Source organism: Schistocerca cancellata, chromosome 9 (genome assembly GCF_023864275.1).
Source record: "Schistocerca cancellata isolate TAMUIC-IGC-003103 chromosome 9, iqSchCanc2.1, whole genome shotgun sequence".
Lineage (NCBI taxonomy): Eukaryota > Metazoa > Arthropoda > Insecta > Orthoptera > Acrididae > Schistocerca > Schistocerca cancellata.
This window is the reverse complement of record NC_064634.1, coordinates 185,650,156-185,667,844: the sequence shown is the minus strand read 5'-3', so window position 1 is coordinate 185,667,844 and position 17,689 is coordinate 185,650,156. Positions and strand designations below refer to the sequence as shown.

The 17,689-nt window shown below is 42.3% G+C and overlaps 1 protein-coding gene across 1 annotated transcript in view; it reads left to right on the top strand.

Annotated features, from left to right (window-relative positions):
• The window catches only part of LOC126101009 (retinol-binding protein pinta-like), an 84,621-nt gene that overhangs the window by 33,034 nt on the left and 33,898 nt on the right, over window positions 1-17,689 (top strand). Inside the window, exon 4 of the mRNA XM_049911675.1 lies at window positions 9,698-9,956. Within this exon, the coding sequence (XP_049767632.1) occupies window positions 9,698-9,956 (259 nt within the window). The remainder of the gene's footprint in view (window positions 1-9,697; window positions 9,957-17,689) is intronic.

The following is a 17,689-nucleotide window of genomic DNA, read 5'->3' as shown; positions in this document are numbered from 1 at the left end:
ATTCATATGATCTGATGCAAACTGTGTTTTTTCCATCTAGGGTTCAGGGGAACAGTAGCACAGTCATATACAATATTTTTATTCATTCTTCATTACTAGATGGGCATTCTGTTAGTAAAAGCGTGAATGGCCTTTCAGACCATGATGCACAAATTTTAACACTAAAAGGCTTTTGTACTCAAACCAATGCCATATTTAATTACAAACTATGTAGGGAAGTTAATCCAGCAGAAATAGAGAGTTTTTAAAACTTGTCAAGGAAAAAGAGTGGCAGGATGTTTATAGTGCCGATAACATAGATGATAAATACAATGCTTTCCATAACACATTTCTCATGCTCTTTGAGAGTCGCTGTCCATTGGAACATTCTAAACGGGGTATTAGTAGTAATAGGCAGCCCGGGTGGCTGACTAATGGGATAAGGATATCATGTAGAACAAAGCGGGAATTATATCAAAATGTTAGAAGTAGTCACAATTAAGCTACAGTAGCCCATTACAAATAGTATTGTAAGGTGCTAAAAATGTTATTAGGAAGGCAAAGAGTATGTGGTATGCAAATAGAATAGCTAATTCACAGGATAAAGTTAACACCGTATGGTCAGTTGTGAAGGAAGTGTCTGGTCAGCAGCACAAGGCCGACGATATAAAGTCAGTTCGCAGTAAAAAATATTTCTGTTACTGATAAATCAGATATATGTACAGTAATTAAGAATTATTTTCTGAGCACTGCTGGTGAACTAAATAAAAATTTAGTTTCTACAGGAAATCATATAACTTTCTTGGCAAATGCCTTTCCGAGATTGATGTCTGAAATAGTCCTCTGTGATACAGACAAGGGGGAGATTGAGTCAGTAATTGAATCACTGAAGACTAAGGACTCTCATGTTTATGATGGAGTGTCTAGCAGAATACTAAATACTGTGCTGCACATGTTAGCCCTGTAATTAGCCATATTTGTAATTTTTCGATTAGGAATGGTCAGTTTCCTGAGCGATTAAAGTACTCAGTAGTAAAGCCACTTTATAAAAAGGGAGAAAGGGCTAATGTAGATAATTTTAGACCTATTTCTATGCCATCAGTGTTTGCAAAAGTTATTGAAAAGGCTGTGTATGTAAGGATAATTGGCCATTTTATATCATACGATTTGCTATCAAATGTACAGTTCGGCTTTAGAAGTCGTTTAACAACTGAAAATGCTATATTCTCTTTTCTCTGTGAGGTACTGGATGGGCTAAACAAAAAATTTCGAACGCTTGCGGTACTTTTTGATTTAAGTAACGCATTTGATTGTGTTGATCACAAAATATTGCGCAAGAAGTTGGACCATTTCGGAATATGGGGAGCAGCTCACAATTGGTTCACCTCTTACTTTAGCAACAGGCAGCAAAAGGTCATTATTCACAATGGTGATAACGGCTGTGATGTGGGGCACTGTCTATAGTGAGGGGGGTGGGGGTGCCCCAGGGGCCAATGTCGCCCTCTAGTATTACGGGTAACTCTAAAATATTTCTGTTTGCTGATGACACTAGCTTGGTAATAAAGGATGTTGTGTGCAACATTGGCTCGGTTTCAAATAGTGCAGTACGTGACTTTAGTTCATGGCTTGTAGAAAATAAACTAACGTTAAATCACCGTAAGACTCAGTTTTTACAGATTCTAACACACAATTCAACAAAACCTGACGTTTTAATTTCACAGAATGGGCATATATTAGTGAAACTGAACAGTTCGAATTTGTAGGTGTTCAGATAGATAGTAAGCTGTCGTGGAAAGCCCACGTTCAGGATCTTGTTCAAAGAATTAATACTGCCATTTTTACTATTCGAACGGTATCAAAAGTGAGTGATAATCGACAAGAAAATTAGTCTACTTCGCTTATTTTCATTCGCCTACGTCGTATGATATTATATTTTGGGGTAACTTTTCCCATTCTAAACGGATATTTTTGGCTCAGAAACGGGCGGTTCGGGCAGTAAGTGGTGTGAGTTCGCGAACCTCTTGTCAACCTCTGTTCACGAGTCTTGGTATTTTGACATTCGTCTCTCAATATGTATATTCTTTATTGTCGTTTCGTGTTACCGATGTTAGTTTATTCCCAAGAATAAGCAGCTTTCACTCGGTTAATACTCGGCAGAAATCAATCCTGCATTTGGATCGAACTTCCTTAACTCTTGTGCAAAAAGGTGTGCAGTGTACTGCTGCATCGATTTTCAATAAGCTGCCACTCGAAATCAAAAATCTTAGCTGTAATCCACGCACTTTCAAATCGAAACTGAAGAGTTTCCTCATGGATCACTCCTTCTATTCTGTCGAGGAGTTCCTTGAAAAATTAAGCTGACTCTTATTGTATTGCTGATAACGTTTACTTATACTTATGGGCTGACTTTTTTCAGGTTCATGAACATTTATTTTTATCTGTTATTACTTTTATGTTGTAGTTTCATGTACTGAGACGTTTCAGTACCTTAGATATTTGCTCCTCAATTTGTTCCTACGGAACTTGACGTGTAAATGAATAAATAAATGAATAAATAAATAAAGTCGCCTGCAGAAATACTGAGCCATGCTGCCTCTATAGCCGCCCATAATTTCGAAAGTGTTGCTGACGCTGGACTCTGCGCACGAGGAGACCTCTCGATTATGTCCCTTAAATGTTCGATGGTATTCATGTCGGATGGTCTGGGCGGTAAAATAATTCGCTTGAACTGTCCAGAATGTTCTTCAGACCAATTTTTAACAGTCCTGGTCGCATGACAAGGCGCATAGTCTCCACAATTGAATTCCATGAACGGCTGAAAATTCCAGTTCCCCGAGCATTCCATGTAAACGCGGCCCACACCATTATGGAGCCATCACCATCTTGCACAGTGCCTTCTTGGCAGTTTGGTCCATGGCTTCGTGGGCTCCGCTCCACACTCTAACCCTACCATCAACTCTTACAAGGGAACCTCCCCATCGCACCCCCCTCAGATTTAGTTATAAGTTGGCACAGTGGATAGGCCTTGAAAAACTGAACACACATCAATCGAGAAAACAGGAAGAAGTTGTGTGAAACTATGAAAAAAATAAACAAAATATACAAACTGAGTAGTCCATGAGCAAGATAGGAAAATCAGGGATATTTTGCGCTCCGGAGTGCCGTGGACCTGTGGTTAGCGTGAACAGCTGCGGGACGAGAGGTCCTTGGTTCAACTCTTCCCTCGAGTGTAAATTTTACTTTCTTTATTTTGGCAAAGTTATGATCTGTCATTCGTTCATTGACGTCTCTGTTCACTGTAATAAGTTTAGTGTCTGTGTTTTGCGACCGCACCGCAAAACCGTGCGATTAGTAGACGAAAGGACGTGCCTCTCCAATGGGAACCGAAAACATTTGATCGCAAGGTCATAGGTCGACCAATTCCTCCACAGGAAAACACGTCAGATATATTCTATACGACACTGCTGACGGCATGTGCGTCACATGACAAGAATATGTTGTCGACCCACCTAACTTGTACACTTGGCGAATGGGTAAAAAGATTCTTCTACCTTGCCCGATTTAGGTTTTCTCGTGGATGTGATAATCACTCCCAAAATAGTGATGAAAACATAAGAGTTTGTCACATAAACTGCAACAAATGAATGCAACAGTTTCACAGTCGGACAGTTTTCTCTGTGCTCTGTCAAAACATGTTTTGAACGTTTTCAAATTTTTCCGTGTGTAGACTGTCAAATCCTGCATATGTCCAAGTAAATATGAACATGTCCAGGAATTTTGGAGAGCGAAGTTGATTATGTGTGAGTGCTTGAACTTTGATAATTGTCTGAAAAAATAATTCACTCCAGGGAAGAATTGAACCAAGGACCTTACGTTCTGCATTTGCTCACGCTAACCGCAGGGCCACGGTGCTCCTTGACTTACGTAGTCCTTGATGTTGCCTATCATCCAAATGGATTATTCAGTTTGTATATTTTGCTTATTTTTTTCATAGTTCCACACAACTTCTTCCTGTTTTCTCGATTGATGTGTGTTCAGTTTTTCAAGGCCTATCCACTGTGCCAACTTATAACTAAATCTGAGGGGGGTGCGATGGGGAGGTTCCCTTGTTAGCAACTGAAATGGGGACTCGTCTGCCCAGTTCACGGTTCTTCAGTTGCCTAGCGTACAACCGATAGGGTCAGGAGCCCACGAAAGATATCGTACTGTTAGCAAAAGCACTGCCGTCGGTCGTTTTCTGCCATCACCTTTCTGTCCTGTCGGGGACACTCGCCGCATGTCCCACATCGATTTCCGCGGGTGCTCGTCTCTTAGCACTGACAACTCCACGCAAACGCCGCTGCTCTCAATCGTTAAGTGAAGACCGTCGGGCACTGCGTCGTCCGTGATGAGAGATAGTGCCTAAAATTTTATGTTCTCGGCACTATCGTGACACTGTGGATCTCGGATTATTGAATTCCCTAACGATTTCCGAAATAGAATGTCCCATGCGTCTATCTTCAGCTACCATTCCGCGTTCAGAGTCTGTACATTCCCGTCGTGCAGCCATAATCACGTCGGAAACCTTTTCACATGAGTCACCTAAGAACAAATAACATCTCCGCCAATACACTGTCCTTTTATACTTTCTATACCCAATACTACCGCCATCTGTTTATTTGCACATCGGTATCTCATGACTTTTGCCACCTCAGTGTATTTTTACCGTTGTTTGGACGTACCACTCCCATCGATTATGGTGCCCTGCAATTTTCTAGACTCTCCCTCATTCAATACAACTTTCAGCATTATCACTGACTACCGTGCTACAGCGTGGATCATTCAGCCCCCTCATGTACGTTTTCTGCAGTTTTCCCAGACTACTTACGGCGCATCCCGAGATGGTACCTCGGTATAGGCCATGGTCTATTCCCGTCGCCACTTTTTCCTTTCAGAGGTGGCAATCAATGACGAACTCGTGCACAACTCCGCGTCAAGCTGTCATCTCCATTTCTAACGCTGCCTAGCACCTGCTAGCTACGCAGGATTCATGATGGTAAAAATGGTGACGGTTCATCGACTCAAAGCTATGTTGTGTACGATCTAATGTTCGGCACTTCGCAACTCAGCAGTGTTAGCTATCATCTGAGTTGACGTTTTTTTAATGTCTGTGCAGCTACATGCGGAAAAATGCGTGGCTACTATAAATGATACATTCGTTTCCGGAGTTATATACTTTCCAAAGTGTTACGAGCATAAATACGATTTAAGGGGCTCCGGAAAAGCTCAAAATCATGAAAAGTTCAATTTTTACTTTTTTTCGTTTTCTGAATCTGCAGACTATTACCTTTTAATAGATATATAATTTATTCAATTCCGAAGACTACAACTATTTTTAAATTTCTTTTGAAATGTGTTCTACATGGGCGTGACCCACTGTGGCGCTGTTAAACTGCTGTCAAATGGTGTTATTATTAACGTCCGTGTTCATCAGGTACATTTTAGTGATGTGAGATAAAGTATGTGTTGTGGATAACCTGTGATGGTTCAATATATATCGCTGGTGTGATTGTCGATTGTTTCATGTTTGTTTACTCTGTCGTTATCTCGAAAATATTCGTAATTAATTCTGTTTCTTGAGTCACTGTTTTGTTGAAGTATAATAATGAGTAAAAGTAAAGTTGCTGTTGCGACTTTCAATGATGGCAACATTGTAAGGTGCAAGGTATTTAGAAATATGGGAATGAAGATAGGTTCTAACATGGTACGAGCGATGCTTGCTTTAGACAAGGAACGCCTTCGGGCTGCAGACAGGGCTGTAAAGAGTCTAGAAATACAAGCAAGAGTAGACAGGACGAGGAACAAGAGGAAGCTGGAGGAGGAGTTTGCAGAGGATGAAGATAATCCATCCTATGGACCTGGAATGCACTAAAAAGTTAATCCAATCTTTGTCGCTCGATTCCCAAAACTTTTATTTTCTCATACTAATTACATGTTTTCTAAGGATCTTCCAAACATATTTGTTTCAAACTTTCAGTAAATGTTACACAGTACCTTCTGCATAATTTAACACAGCCTTTTTCCAAAAAACTGTATATTTTTGAATATATAAATAAAAAATTGCAAAAAAATGTTGTGAATTTTCATTACAATTGAAAAAAAATCATCTTTAATAACTGAACTAAAATTTTGTAAAATCCCTGTGTTAAGTTGTAGCCCATATTCCAATAAATAATCTGTAAAAAGTTCAACTTCCTACCTCAAATACTTTGTGAGGAAAGATGTAATTTATAAGAGTTATTTTAACATTGCAAGTATAGGGCGTTCCGGAGCCCCTTAAGCGTGAATAAAACAGTAGACTGAGTTTTTATTGTGCCCACCAGTTGGTGTTACTAGGGCAGCGCTTTGAGAAAACGGCAAGAGAGCACGAAAAGACTTTTTGTGTGTATGAATGCGAGGTGTTTTTCCGTTACAACAGTGCAGCACGCATTCAAAAGGAATTCTGACAAGAAACAGCCATGTGAATGCAGCATTGTTCGTTTGTGTCGGCAGGTTAGGGATGCTGGTTCTCTCTGTAAACAGAAAGGTACCGGTCGACCAAGTGTGCCAGATGCAACCGCGAGCAGGGCGAGGGAAAATTTCGTACGCAGTCCAAAAAAATAAAGTGTCGGTATGTCACGAAATTGGAATACCTCATCAGACCGTGTGGAGGCTTCTACGACGGCGATTAACTTTCAAACCGTACCGTCTGCAGCTCGAGACACCATCAAGAGGCAAGGTCATGGCTGGCGCCTTCAATTTCGCATCACAAGTCAGGAAGAACTTGAAAATGAACATTTCACCTGCAAGCTGATATTCAACGGCGAAGAGTCCTTCCATTTATCTAGAACGGTTAATCGACAAAATGCAAGAGGATGAGTCACTGAAAATTCTCGTGAAATTGTGGCGCACGAACGAGATTCGCAAGAAGTTAATGTTTTCATTGTAGTTTTACAAACAGAGCTGTAAGGGGATATGTTACAGTTCTTATTGTTTCCAATACTGACCGCTGATTCAGATATTTCATTTTCCAACAAGATGGGGCACTCCCTCATTGTAGGATCAAAGTTCGTCGCAACCTGAACGACGAAATTCCGCGTCACTGGAGGGATCGTTTTTGTAAAGATGATGGGGCCCTATTCCCTCGGATCTACAGGTCGCCTGACCAAACGCCTTGTAGCTCTTTCCAATGGGGGTACATTAAGTACGTTGTTTACATACCCCCACTTTAGAGAACATTGGAACAGTTCAGTGAAGGAATCAATGCTCCCGAGATGACTAGTAACGGCTAGCGATAAGAGAATTCACTGTTTTTAACAACCGATTGGTTTGTCGATTTTTTCAGTCGAATGATACAGACCAAATGAAACTAACCTCTATTATCACGTCAATTTCATAAATGTATCCGCGCACTCACCCAGTTCAAGTGGTTTCACTCAATGCGAGACAACTGACTGATACAAATCTCTGTCGGTTGGTGCCGTTACATGAATGCTCTCACTCAGTTTCCGGGGATGAGTGATTTTATTTACATACTTTTACAGCATTTTCCTTTATACGTCAACCATGCCTAGCGTTAACACCTTTTAGAGACAAACTACACAATATCCAGGAGGTGTGAATTTCTAATAGCTACGACAATATTTGTAAAACTGAAAACGGAGAACGTGAGGTGCATGCAGTAGACAATTGTAAGGAATGTACAGAATGTCTGCCGTTGAGAAAAATGACGCAACAGTTCGATTAATTTGAAGTGCAATAAAATTGTTAGCACCTTAGGTGAACTGTTCATGCATCAATTACCTACTTCATGCGTCCCACTTTCTTCGTTTTTAATTTCACAAGTATTGTCGTAGCTATTAAAAATTCACAACCACAAATTTCCAGGACGATTTGTATGTTGATAGGAATCTGTATGGGTATAGGAGAAATGTTAAGAAGCGTATTATATTTAAAAGTTTTTCACTTAAATAATTATTTTTAATTTAAATGTAATGAAGTCCTGTCTCTCACTTGCCGCCGGTAAGCACCCATCATCGATAATTCTTTTTCGGCAAATGCTGAGGTGACGGGGAATCAAACGGAGACTGCTCTCACTTTCCGAGGGCTGGCACACAGCGAGTAGAGACAGTTTTAAAATAATGTCTTAAAATTACTCACTTATAACATTTTGTACCTATTTTCTAATAAACAGTGAGCGGACTCACTCAACATTACTAGGAACACAAATTTATTTCAATTAACTAGGTTAGGGGAAGGTTATAAGTTTGCAAAATTCGGTTTTGATATACTTTCGATTAATCTCTTAAAACACAAAATGTATTGGTGAGCATTAATTTTCCTTGAAAAAGCAAAATATTATTTGTACCATTTCCCGTTGCAAGAGAAGTCTTCACAATTTTAACCAAACCATAGCGGTCGGATGGCGGTACCGCAGATTGCTTATGTAGGTATCTAGGTGTATCTAGCATGCCATCTAAAGTGCAAATTAGCACATAAAACAAATAGTAGGAAATAAGAAAAGAATCCAGACTGATTTAAGTGGGAGAATCAAAACAAAAATTAATTCATGCACGAAAGAAGTAACTTACATGAAACTTTTCAGATAGGGTCTTGAGTAATGCACAACTGTCTGGGACCATTAGCACGTTGAACTGATATATGAGAGAGAGACAGAGACAGAGACAGAAGGGGTGAGACGGAGAGGGGGAGAGAGAAAGAGAGAAAAGAGCGGCGCATTGTGTCACAGGAAGGTTCATCAAGAGGGAGAGTGTTACGGAGATGTTCAACAAACACCAGTGGAACTTGCAGCAAGAGAGGTGTTGTGTTAAATGAGAGCCTTACTGCTGAAATAACAAGAGGTACTTTTCAATAGGAAACACATGATTCTGGAAACGTTCGCAACGAGAAATTCTGAGAAAGAGGGAGAGGTTTATCGGCTGTATTTCTTCCCACCAGCCATTCGCGAATGGAAGAGAAAAAGGATAAACGTCAGTAGTAAAAGAAGTACCCCCTTCATACACTGTAAGGTGACATGCACGGTGTAGGTATAGATTTGGATCAACCCAATGCATCCATTTGCTTCTCACAGTCTTTGACTATGATTTTTCTTTTTGCGCCCGATTCCACATAAACACATATTATTCGTTACGCACTCGGTAGGTGAGTTCCGCTATGTGGCGCTTGGAGTGCAGTTCAGGCAGGTATGGCAGACATTCACAAAAGGTAGAAGCCGGAAGACAATGATGCGAAACATCATCTGAAACTATCAAGCAGATAAATTCCCCAATGGATTCTAAGTCCGACTGTACCAGTACATAAATAGCCCCTGTTGTATCCAAATCGTAATCGAAGTCCATACAGTGATAATCATCACAGTAACACAACGGCGTGTTTGGAATGGTTCAAGTACAGTATGCGAAGTTTCCTCGCCGTGGTATGCGTTTATTAAAAGCAGGCAGGGAACAAAAGGATTAGTCTATCCAACACTCATGCCTGCTGGAGCCACTACAGCCTCTACAGCCACTTGGCTCAATGACTTCTGTCTCTCACCGAGGCGACTAGTCGCTTCCACCCCCTTATCACTGTCCGCTGCTGAAATATCCTCGCCTCTACTTGACGGAAATGCAACAATATCCGCTCATTGTATAAAAAATAACAACAGTCCGCAATTGTGCAGGGACACGTTTTCCATCTTCAGGGTCGTAGTGCAGCTACCAGAACGAGACGCAGAGGGCAGACGCGTGACTGTGATTCGCATGGGCAAGCTGCCGCCGGGCACCCTGCCGCCACAGGAGACGTCCAAAGTGGACTTCATGAGCTCCGACGCCACCTTGTGGGAGGACGACCCGACGGTCATCTGCGGCGAGGTGCTCATCCACGACATGCAGGGCGCCACCTTGGGACACTTCACCGCCATGTCGCCTTGGCTGTTGCGCCGCATGACGACGTGCTACCAGGTAAGCGAACTAAAACCTGCCGTGGCTACTATTACACTACTGGCCATTAAAATTGCTATACCAAGAAAAAATGCAGATGATAAACGGGTATTCATTGGACAAACATATTATACTACAACTGACATGTTATTACATTTTCACGCAATTTGGGTGCATAGATCCTGAGAAATCAGCACCCAGAACAATCACCTCTGGCCGCAATAACGGCCTTGATACGCCTGGGCATTGAGTCAAACAGAGCTTGGATGGCGTGTACAGGTGCAGCTGGCCATGCAGCTTCAACACGATACCACAGCTCATCTAGAGTAGTGACTGGCGTATTGTGACGAGCCAGTTGCTCGGCCACCATTGACCAGACGTATTCAGTTTGTGAAAGATATGGAGAATGTGCTGGCCAAGGCAGCATTCGAACATTTTCTGTATCCGGAAAGGCCCATACAGGACCTGCAACATGCGGTCGTGCATCATCCTGCTGAAATATAGGGTTTCGCAGGGATCGAATGAAGGGTAGAGCCACGGGTCGTAACACATCTGAAATCTAACGTCCACTGTTCAAGTGCCGTCAATGCGAACAAGAGGTGACCGAGACGTGTAACCAATGGCACCCCATACCACCACGCCGGGTGATACGCCAGTATGGCGATGACGAATACACGCTTCCAATGTGCGTTCACCGCGATGTCGCCAAACACGAATACGATCATCATGATGCTGTAAACAGAAACTGGACTCATCGGAAAAAATGACGTTTTGCCGTTCGTGCACCCAGGTTCTTCGTTAAGTACACCATCGCAGGCGCTCCTGTCTGTGATGCGGCGTCAAGGGTAACCGCAGCCATGGTCTCCGAGCTGATTGATAGTCCATGCTGCTGCAAACGTCGTCGAACTGTTCGTGCAAATGGTTGTTGTCTTGCAAACGTCCCCATTTGTTGACTCAGGGATCGAGACGTGGCTGCACAATCCGTAATAGCCATGCGGATGAGATGCCTGTCATCTTGACTGCTAGTGATTCGAGGCCCTTGGGATCGAGCACAGCGTTCCATATTACCCTCCTGAACCCACCGATTCCATATTCTGCTAACAGTCATTGGATCTCGACCAACGCGAGTAGCAATGTCGCGATACGATAAACCGCAATCGCGATAGGCTACAGTCCGACGTTTATTAGAGTCGGAAACGTTATGGTACGCATTTCTCCTCTTTACACGAGGCATCACAACAAAGTTTCACCAGGCAACGCCGGTTAATTGTTGTCTCTGTACGAGAAATCGGTTGGAAACTTTCCTCATGTCAGCACATTGTAGGTGTCGCCACGGGTGCCAACCTTGTGTGAATGCTCTGAAAAGCTAATCATTTGCATATCACAACATCTTCTTCCTGTCGGTTAAATTTCGCGTCTGTAGCACATCTTCGTGGTGTAGTAATTTTAATGGTCAGTAATGTACATATAGCCGCTCGACTCTCGTTGTGCGAAAAAACCTAGAGATTTGTAAAAAACGCAACTTTACATACAGAATGCGCTGTTATTAGTATTATCTCCATTGTTTCAGAAGTGCGTGAAAAAAACAAAACGTACAAAATATAAATACATAGCATCTCTCCAAATTTGTAATTCACATCATAGGTACTCGATAAGGACACGATTCGTGCACAGTGAATGGAGGGGGTGCTTTATTTGCTGTGATGCCTGTATTTGCGAACTTTGAGATGATCTTCTCCATATCTATTATTTTAAACTCTTTTCAGACCCCTGTCGTCGTCTGGGATTGCACATGCAAACTTCTACGTCAACCTGCCAAATTAATTAGGCTCAAGTTAGAGAACAGGTGCAATATGGAAAGTAGTTTTAGTATTACTGTGTGTAACGAACAACTCTGGTCAAACTTTTTTTGAGTTATCAGTCTTCTGACTGGTTTGATGTGGCTCGCCACGGATTCCTCTCCTGTGCCAACCTCTTCATCTCAGAGTAGCATTTTCAGTCAGCGCTGTACAGCCAGAACGTTGTGACTACCTAGCTAATAGCCGGCATGTCCACATTTGGCACGGATAACAGCAGCGACGCATCATGACATGGAAGCCATGAGGCCTTAGTTGGTCGCAGGAGGGACTTGTCACCACATCGGCACGCACAAACCGGCTAATTTCCGTCAATTACAGGGAGGGGGGCGATTAATTCTGACACCACGTTCAATCACATCCAGATGTGTTCGATCGGGTCCACACCTGGCGACTGGGAGGGCCAGCACATTATTTGGAAGTCACCACTCTGTTCCTTGAACCACTCTATCGCACTCCTGGCCTTGTGACATGGCGCATTATCTTGTTGAGAAATACCACTGCCGTTGGGAATTATTATCTTCATGAAGGGATGTATGTTGTTTGAAACCAGTGTACGGTACCCCTTGACTGTCATGATGCCTTGCATGAACTCCACTAGACCATGGTTGCCTACGTGAATGTTCCTCAGAGCATAATGGAGCCACTGTCAGGTTGACACCGTCCCGCAGTACAGGTGACAAGGAACTGTCCCCCTGGAAGACGACGATTGCCCCTTGCATCGCCATGATAAAGAAGGTATTGGGATTCATCAGACCATACAATGCTCCGCCATTGCGCCAACGTACAGTCTCAATGGTCACGTACTCATTTCACTCACAGTTGCCAATGTCGTGGTGTTAACATTGGTACACGCAAGGGTCGTCATCTGTACCGTTAGTTCCGCCACAGTTCGCCGCCTGTCGTGTTTTACCAGTCTGCCCAGCCTAAGACGACCGACCTCTGTAATGAGGGGTGGTCGGCCGAGACCACGATATCTAGACGTTGTTTCACCTCGGTTTCGCCACCTGTTGAACACGCTCACGATAGGACTCCTCGAAATGCAGCTTCCGAAATACTTGTGGCCAAGAATCCGGACCATCACACTCTGTCCTCACTCATACAGATTGCGCGCCTTCTGCATTTTACACAGGGACAGCACGCTCATTGATACCACATGCACCGTGCCTGTTTGTGACTAGCAGTCATTGTTCGTTAGGATGACGGCTGCTAATGGCGTGAACCGTTCGATATCTATAGTAGGTCGATTGTCATGATGCTCTAGCTGATCAGTGTACGTCCTTAATTATTTGCTGGATGTATTCCGAAGTCTGTCTTCCTCTACGGTTTTTACCCTCTACGGCTACCCCTGGTACCACGGAAGTTATTCAATGACAACTTAACAGTTTTCTACCATATTTCACCTTCTTCTTGTCAGTGTTTTCCATACATTTCTTTCTCGTCGATTCCATGGAGAACCTGCTCATTCCTTACCTTATCAGTCCACCTAATTATCAACATTCTTTTGTAGCACCATATCTCAAATGTTTCTATTCTCTTCTTTTCCGGTTTTCCCACATTCCTTGTTTCATAATTATACAATTCTGTGCTCCAAATTTACATTGTGAAAAACCTCTTCCTCAAATTATAGCCTACGTTAGATACTAGTAGATTCTCTTGGCCAGGAATGCCCTTTTTTGCCATTGCTAGTCTGGTTTTGATGTCCTGCTTTGTCTGTCATGGGTTATTTTGCTGCCTAGGTAAAAGAATTCCTTAACTTCACCCACTTCGTCATTACCAATATTGATGTTAAGTTTCTCGCTGTTCTCTGTTCGCTACTTCGCACTGCTTTGGTCTTTCTTAGATTAACTCACACGGCATATTCTGTGCTCATTAGACTGTTCATTTAGTTCAGCAGATTCCGTAACTATTCTTCACTTGTAAAGAGGATAATAATATCAGCATATCCTCTCATTGATGTCCTTTCACTTCGAGTTTTAATTCCACTCTTGAACATTTCTTTTGTTTCCGTCATTACTTGTTCGATGTACGAGTATAATTGAACATTAGGGGTGAAAGACTACGTCCCTGTCTTACATTCGTCTTAATCCGAGCACTTCTTTCTTAGTCTTCCGCCCTCAATTTTCTTTGTTCGATCTACTACGTATCGTATATTATCCGCGTTTCCCGATAACTTACCCCTATTTTTCTCAGAATTTCGAACATCTTGCACCATTTGACATTGTCGAATATCTGTCCAGGTCGACAAACCCTGTGAGGGTGTCTTGTTTTTTTAGTCTTGTTTCTATTACCAACCGCAACGTCAGAAATGATTCCCTGGGCCCCTACCTTCCTAAAAGCCAAACTGACCGTCCTCTGACACATCGTAAATCTTCTTTTCCATTTTTCTGTGTATAATTCTTGTCAGCTAGTTCGATGTATGAGCTGTTGACATGATTGTGCGATAATTCTCCAACTTTACGGCTCTTGCAATCTTCGGAATTGTGTGGATGATGATTTTCCAAAAGTTAGATGGGGTATCGCCAGACTCATACATTTTCCACACCAATGTGAGTGTCGTTTTTTAGCCAATCATTCCGATGAATTTGGATTTTTATTCGAATGTTACCTATCCCTTCTGTCTTAGTCGGCCTGAAGTCTTCCAAAGCTCTTTTGAATTCAGATTCTAATACAGGATATCTCTTCTATGTCGACTCCAGTTTCTTCTTCTACCACTTCATCAAACAAGTCTTCCCTCTCATAGAGACCGACTATCCGTTCTTTCCTCTGCATTTAACAGTGGAATTCCTTTTGCTCTCTTAATGTTACCATTCCAGCTTTTAATTTCACCGAAGGTTGCATTGACTTTTCAATCAGTCCTTCCGACAATCATTTCTTTTTAGATTTCTTCACGTTTTTCATCAGCCGTGTCGTATAACTTCCCTGGAGTTTCCGTTTATTTCATTTTTTAAGTGACTTGTATTCCTTCTTTCATCAATCAAATTATTTCTTCTGTTATCGATGGTTCGATGGTTCGTTTGCAGTTTCAGTCTTTGTACATATGTTCTTTCTATCCAACTTCTGTACTTCCAGTTTTTAGTGATGCCCATTTATTTTCAGGTGAATTGCGTGCTGAGCTATTCTTTGCCGCAGTACGTATAGCAACAGAGAACTTCAAGCGTATCTCTTCGTTCCTTGATTCTTTAATATTCCACTTCTTTGTGCGTTGATTCTGCCTGACTTGTCAATCAATCTTCAACCTACTCTTCATCACTACTAAACTGTGATGTGAGTCTATATCCGTTCCTGGGTACGCCTTGTAATCCAGTATCTGGTTTCAGAGTTTCTGCCTATCCACGATGTAATCTGACTGAAGTCTTCCCGTAACTCTCTGCTTTTTCCAAGTATGCCTCCTGGTCTTGTGATACTTGAACTGAGTATTCGCTACTAGCAGCTGAAATTCATTGCATAACACAATTACTCTTCATCCTCTTTCTTTCCTAATACCAACCCCGCGTTATCCCATAACCCTTTCTTCTACTCCTTCTCCTACAACCACATTCCAATCCACTATGACTATTAGATTTTTATTGCCCATTATGAACTGAAGTACACGTTCAGTATCCTCATATACTTTTCCTACCTCTTCATCTTCTGCATGTGATGTTGGAACGTATACCTCAACTATAGTTTCTGGTGTCGGTTTTATGTCAGTTCTGATGCTATCAATCCTATCACAGGACACTTCACAGTAGCTTACTCCGCGACCTAGCTTCCTATTCATAAAGAATCCTACTCGTGTTATCCACTTTCTGCTGCTCTTGACAATACCCTACACTCATCTGACCAGAAATCATTGTCTTCTCCCCATTTCACTTCATTGACCCGCACTTCTAGATTGAGCCTTAGCAATTCCCTTTTCAGATTTTCTGGCTTTCCTACCACGATCATACTTCCGACTTCCATACCTCGACACGTAGAACGTTATCCTTTCGTTAAGTATTCACTGTTCTTGTCATAGTCAACGTCCCCTCTGTCAGTCCCCTTCCGGCGATCCGAATGGGAGACTATTCCGGAATCTTTCGCCAAAGGGGAGATCATCATGAACTGTTTCAATTACAGGCCATATGTCCTCTGGGCACACATGTGTCTTTAATGCATTGGTTTCCATTGCCTTCTGCATCCTCATACCATTGATCATCGCTGATTCTTTCGCCTTCGGGGGCAGTTTCCCACCTCAAGGTAAAAGTGTGCCCTGAACCTCTATCCTCTCCTTCTCTCTCTTTGACGAGGCCATTGGCTGAATGACGGTGATTTCGTATGCCGAAAGTCTTCGGCCGCCATTGCTGATGATTTTTATTCAAACTTTAAGTTGCCAATTGGTTCGAACCTGAAATGAAAGACATACCCCTAGACGATGGGTGAAAACTGACGTCCTCTCCGATAAACGTGTGGAGGAGTAGGAAGGTGACATTACAGACGATACGTGACTTTTAAATTCACTGGACTGCTGTTCAATCATCGGCTCTATCCATTTCAGATTCTCACTTGGGTGGCGTACATGTTAAAGCTTTGGGGGCATCATATGGGGCGGATTAGAAAATGAGATGCTGCAGTGTTGGGTACTTTTTGAATAGGGCAAGGTTCGAAAGTCACAAAATGAATTTATTAATCATGCTCATACCAAAAGCACTTCCCTATGTATCACCATCATACATTTACAGGATAGAGAGGTACATTGTTCAGTAGACAACTGGAGACTATACTCAAACTTCCCATAAATGTTCCCTTAATAAACTCTTGAATGCCCGCATCTCGTGGTCGTGCGGTAGCGTTCTCGCTTCCCACGCCCGGGTTCCCGGGTTCGATTCCCGGCGGGTCAGGGATTTTCTCTGCCTCGTGATGACTGGGTGCTGTGTGCTGTCCATAGGTTAGTTAGGTTTAAGTAGTTCTAAGTTCTAGGGGACTTATGACCACAGCAGTTGAGTCCCATAGTGCTCAGAGCCATTTGAACCATTTTTGAAACTCTTGAATAAGGCTAATTGGTAAAACATTAGATGACACTAAAATTATCACAGCGTGGCTTTATGTAATAGGGAGTACGAGGCGACCTCAGATCACAAAAACACATACAGAGCCATGACAACATTTGCTCCCCAATTGACTGTTTCCTAACGACCAGAGAGCAATCAATGATGTCAGGGATGGACATCAGGCCTAGTGAACTATCATACTTAAATGAGTGACTGAAAAATTTTTTTCACGCAAATACGTAGTCGGGTTGACATGTCTTACAAAGTGATTGGACACACAGATTTGAAGTGGTGAGATCCAAGGCACGTGGTTGCTGAGTCCCAAATTTACATCATCTCCAATAGATTCAAAAATGGGCAGTCCAAGGTAAACTCAGCCTTCTTTGGGCTCTGTGCTTATTATCTGAAATTGAGTGACACCATTTAACAATAGCGACGCCCGAGTAAGTATGAGGTGCGTTGGTGGATAAGATATACTCTAGCCCCAGTAAATTCAGAAATGGGTAAACATAGAAAGTATTTGTCCGGCTCCATGCTTTATGGTATACAATTTGAGCAACTAACTTTCGAGCGTGTGGAGAATTTAATGGACCTGCAACACCCAACGAGACAAGCAGCTCAAGATATTCGGAAAGTATTGCTCATGTATCAACATGCGTATTATCCATAGATGACACCTCTTTATCATCCTATATGTTAAAGACACACACAAGGCTAAAATACACAATCCGTTTGCTTTACTGTCAGAACAAAGGGTATCATTTCAAGCTCACGCAAAGCACACGAAATTATGCGAAAGTATGCAAATAAACGAATGCAAAATTCTTACCTTGCCACCGTGACTCAAATAAACACAATTAACCATCCAGAATGAGATTTTCACTCT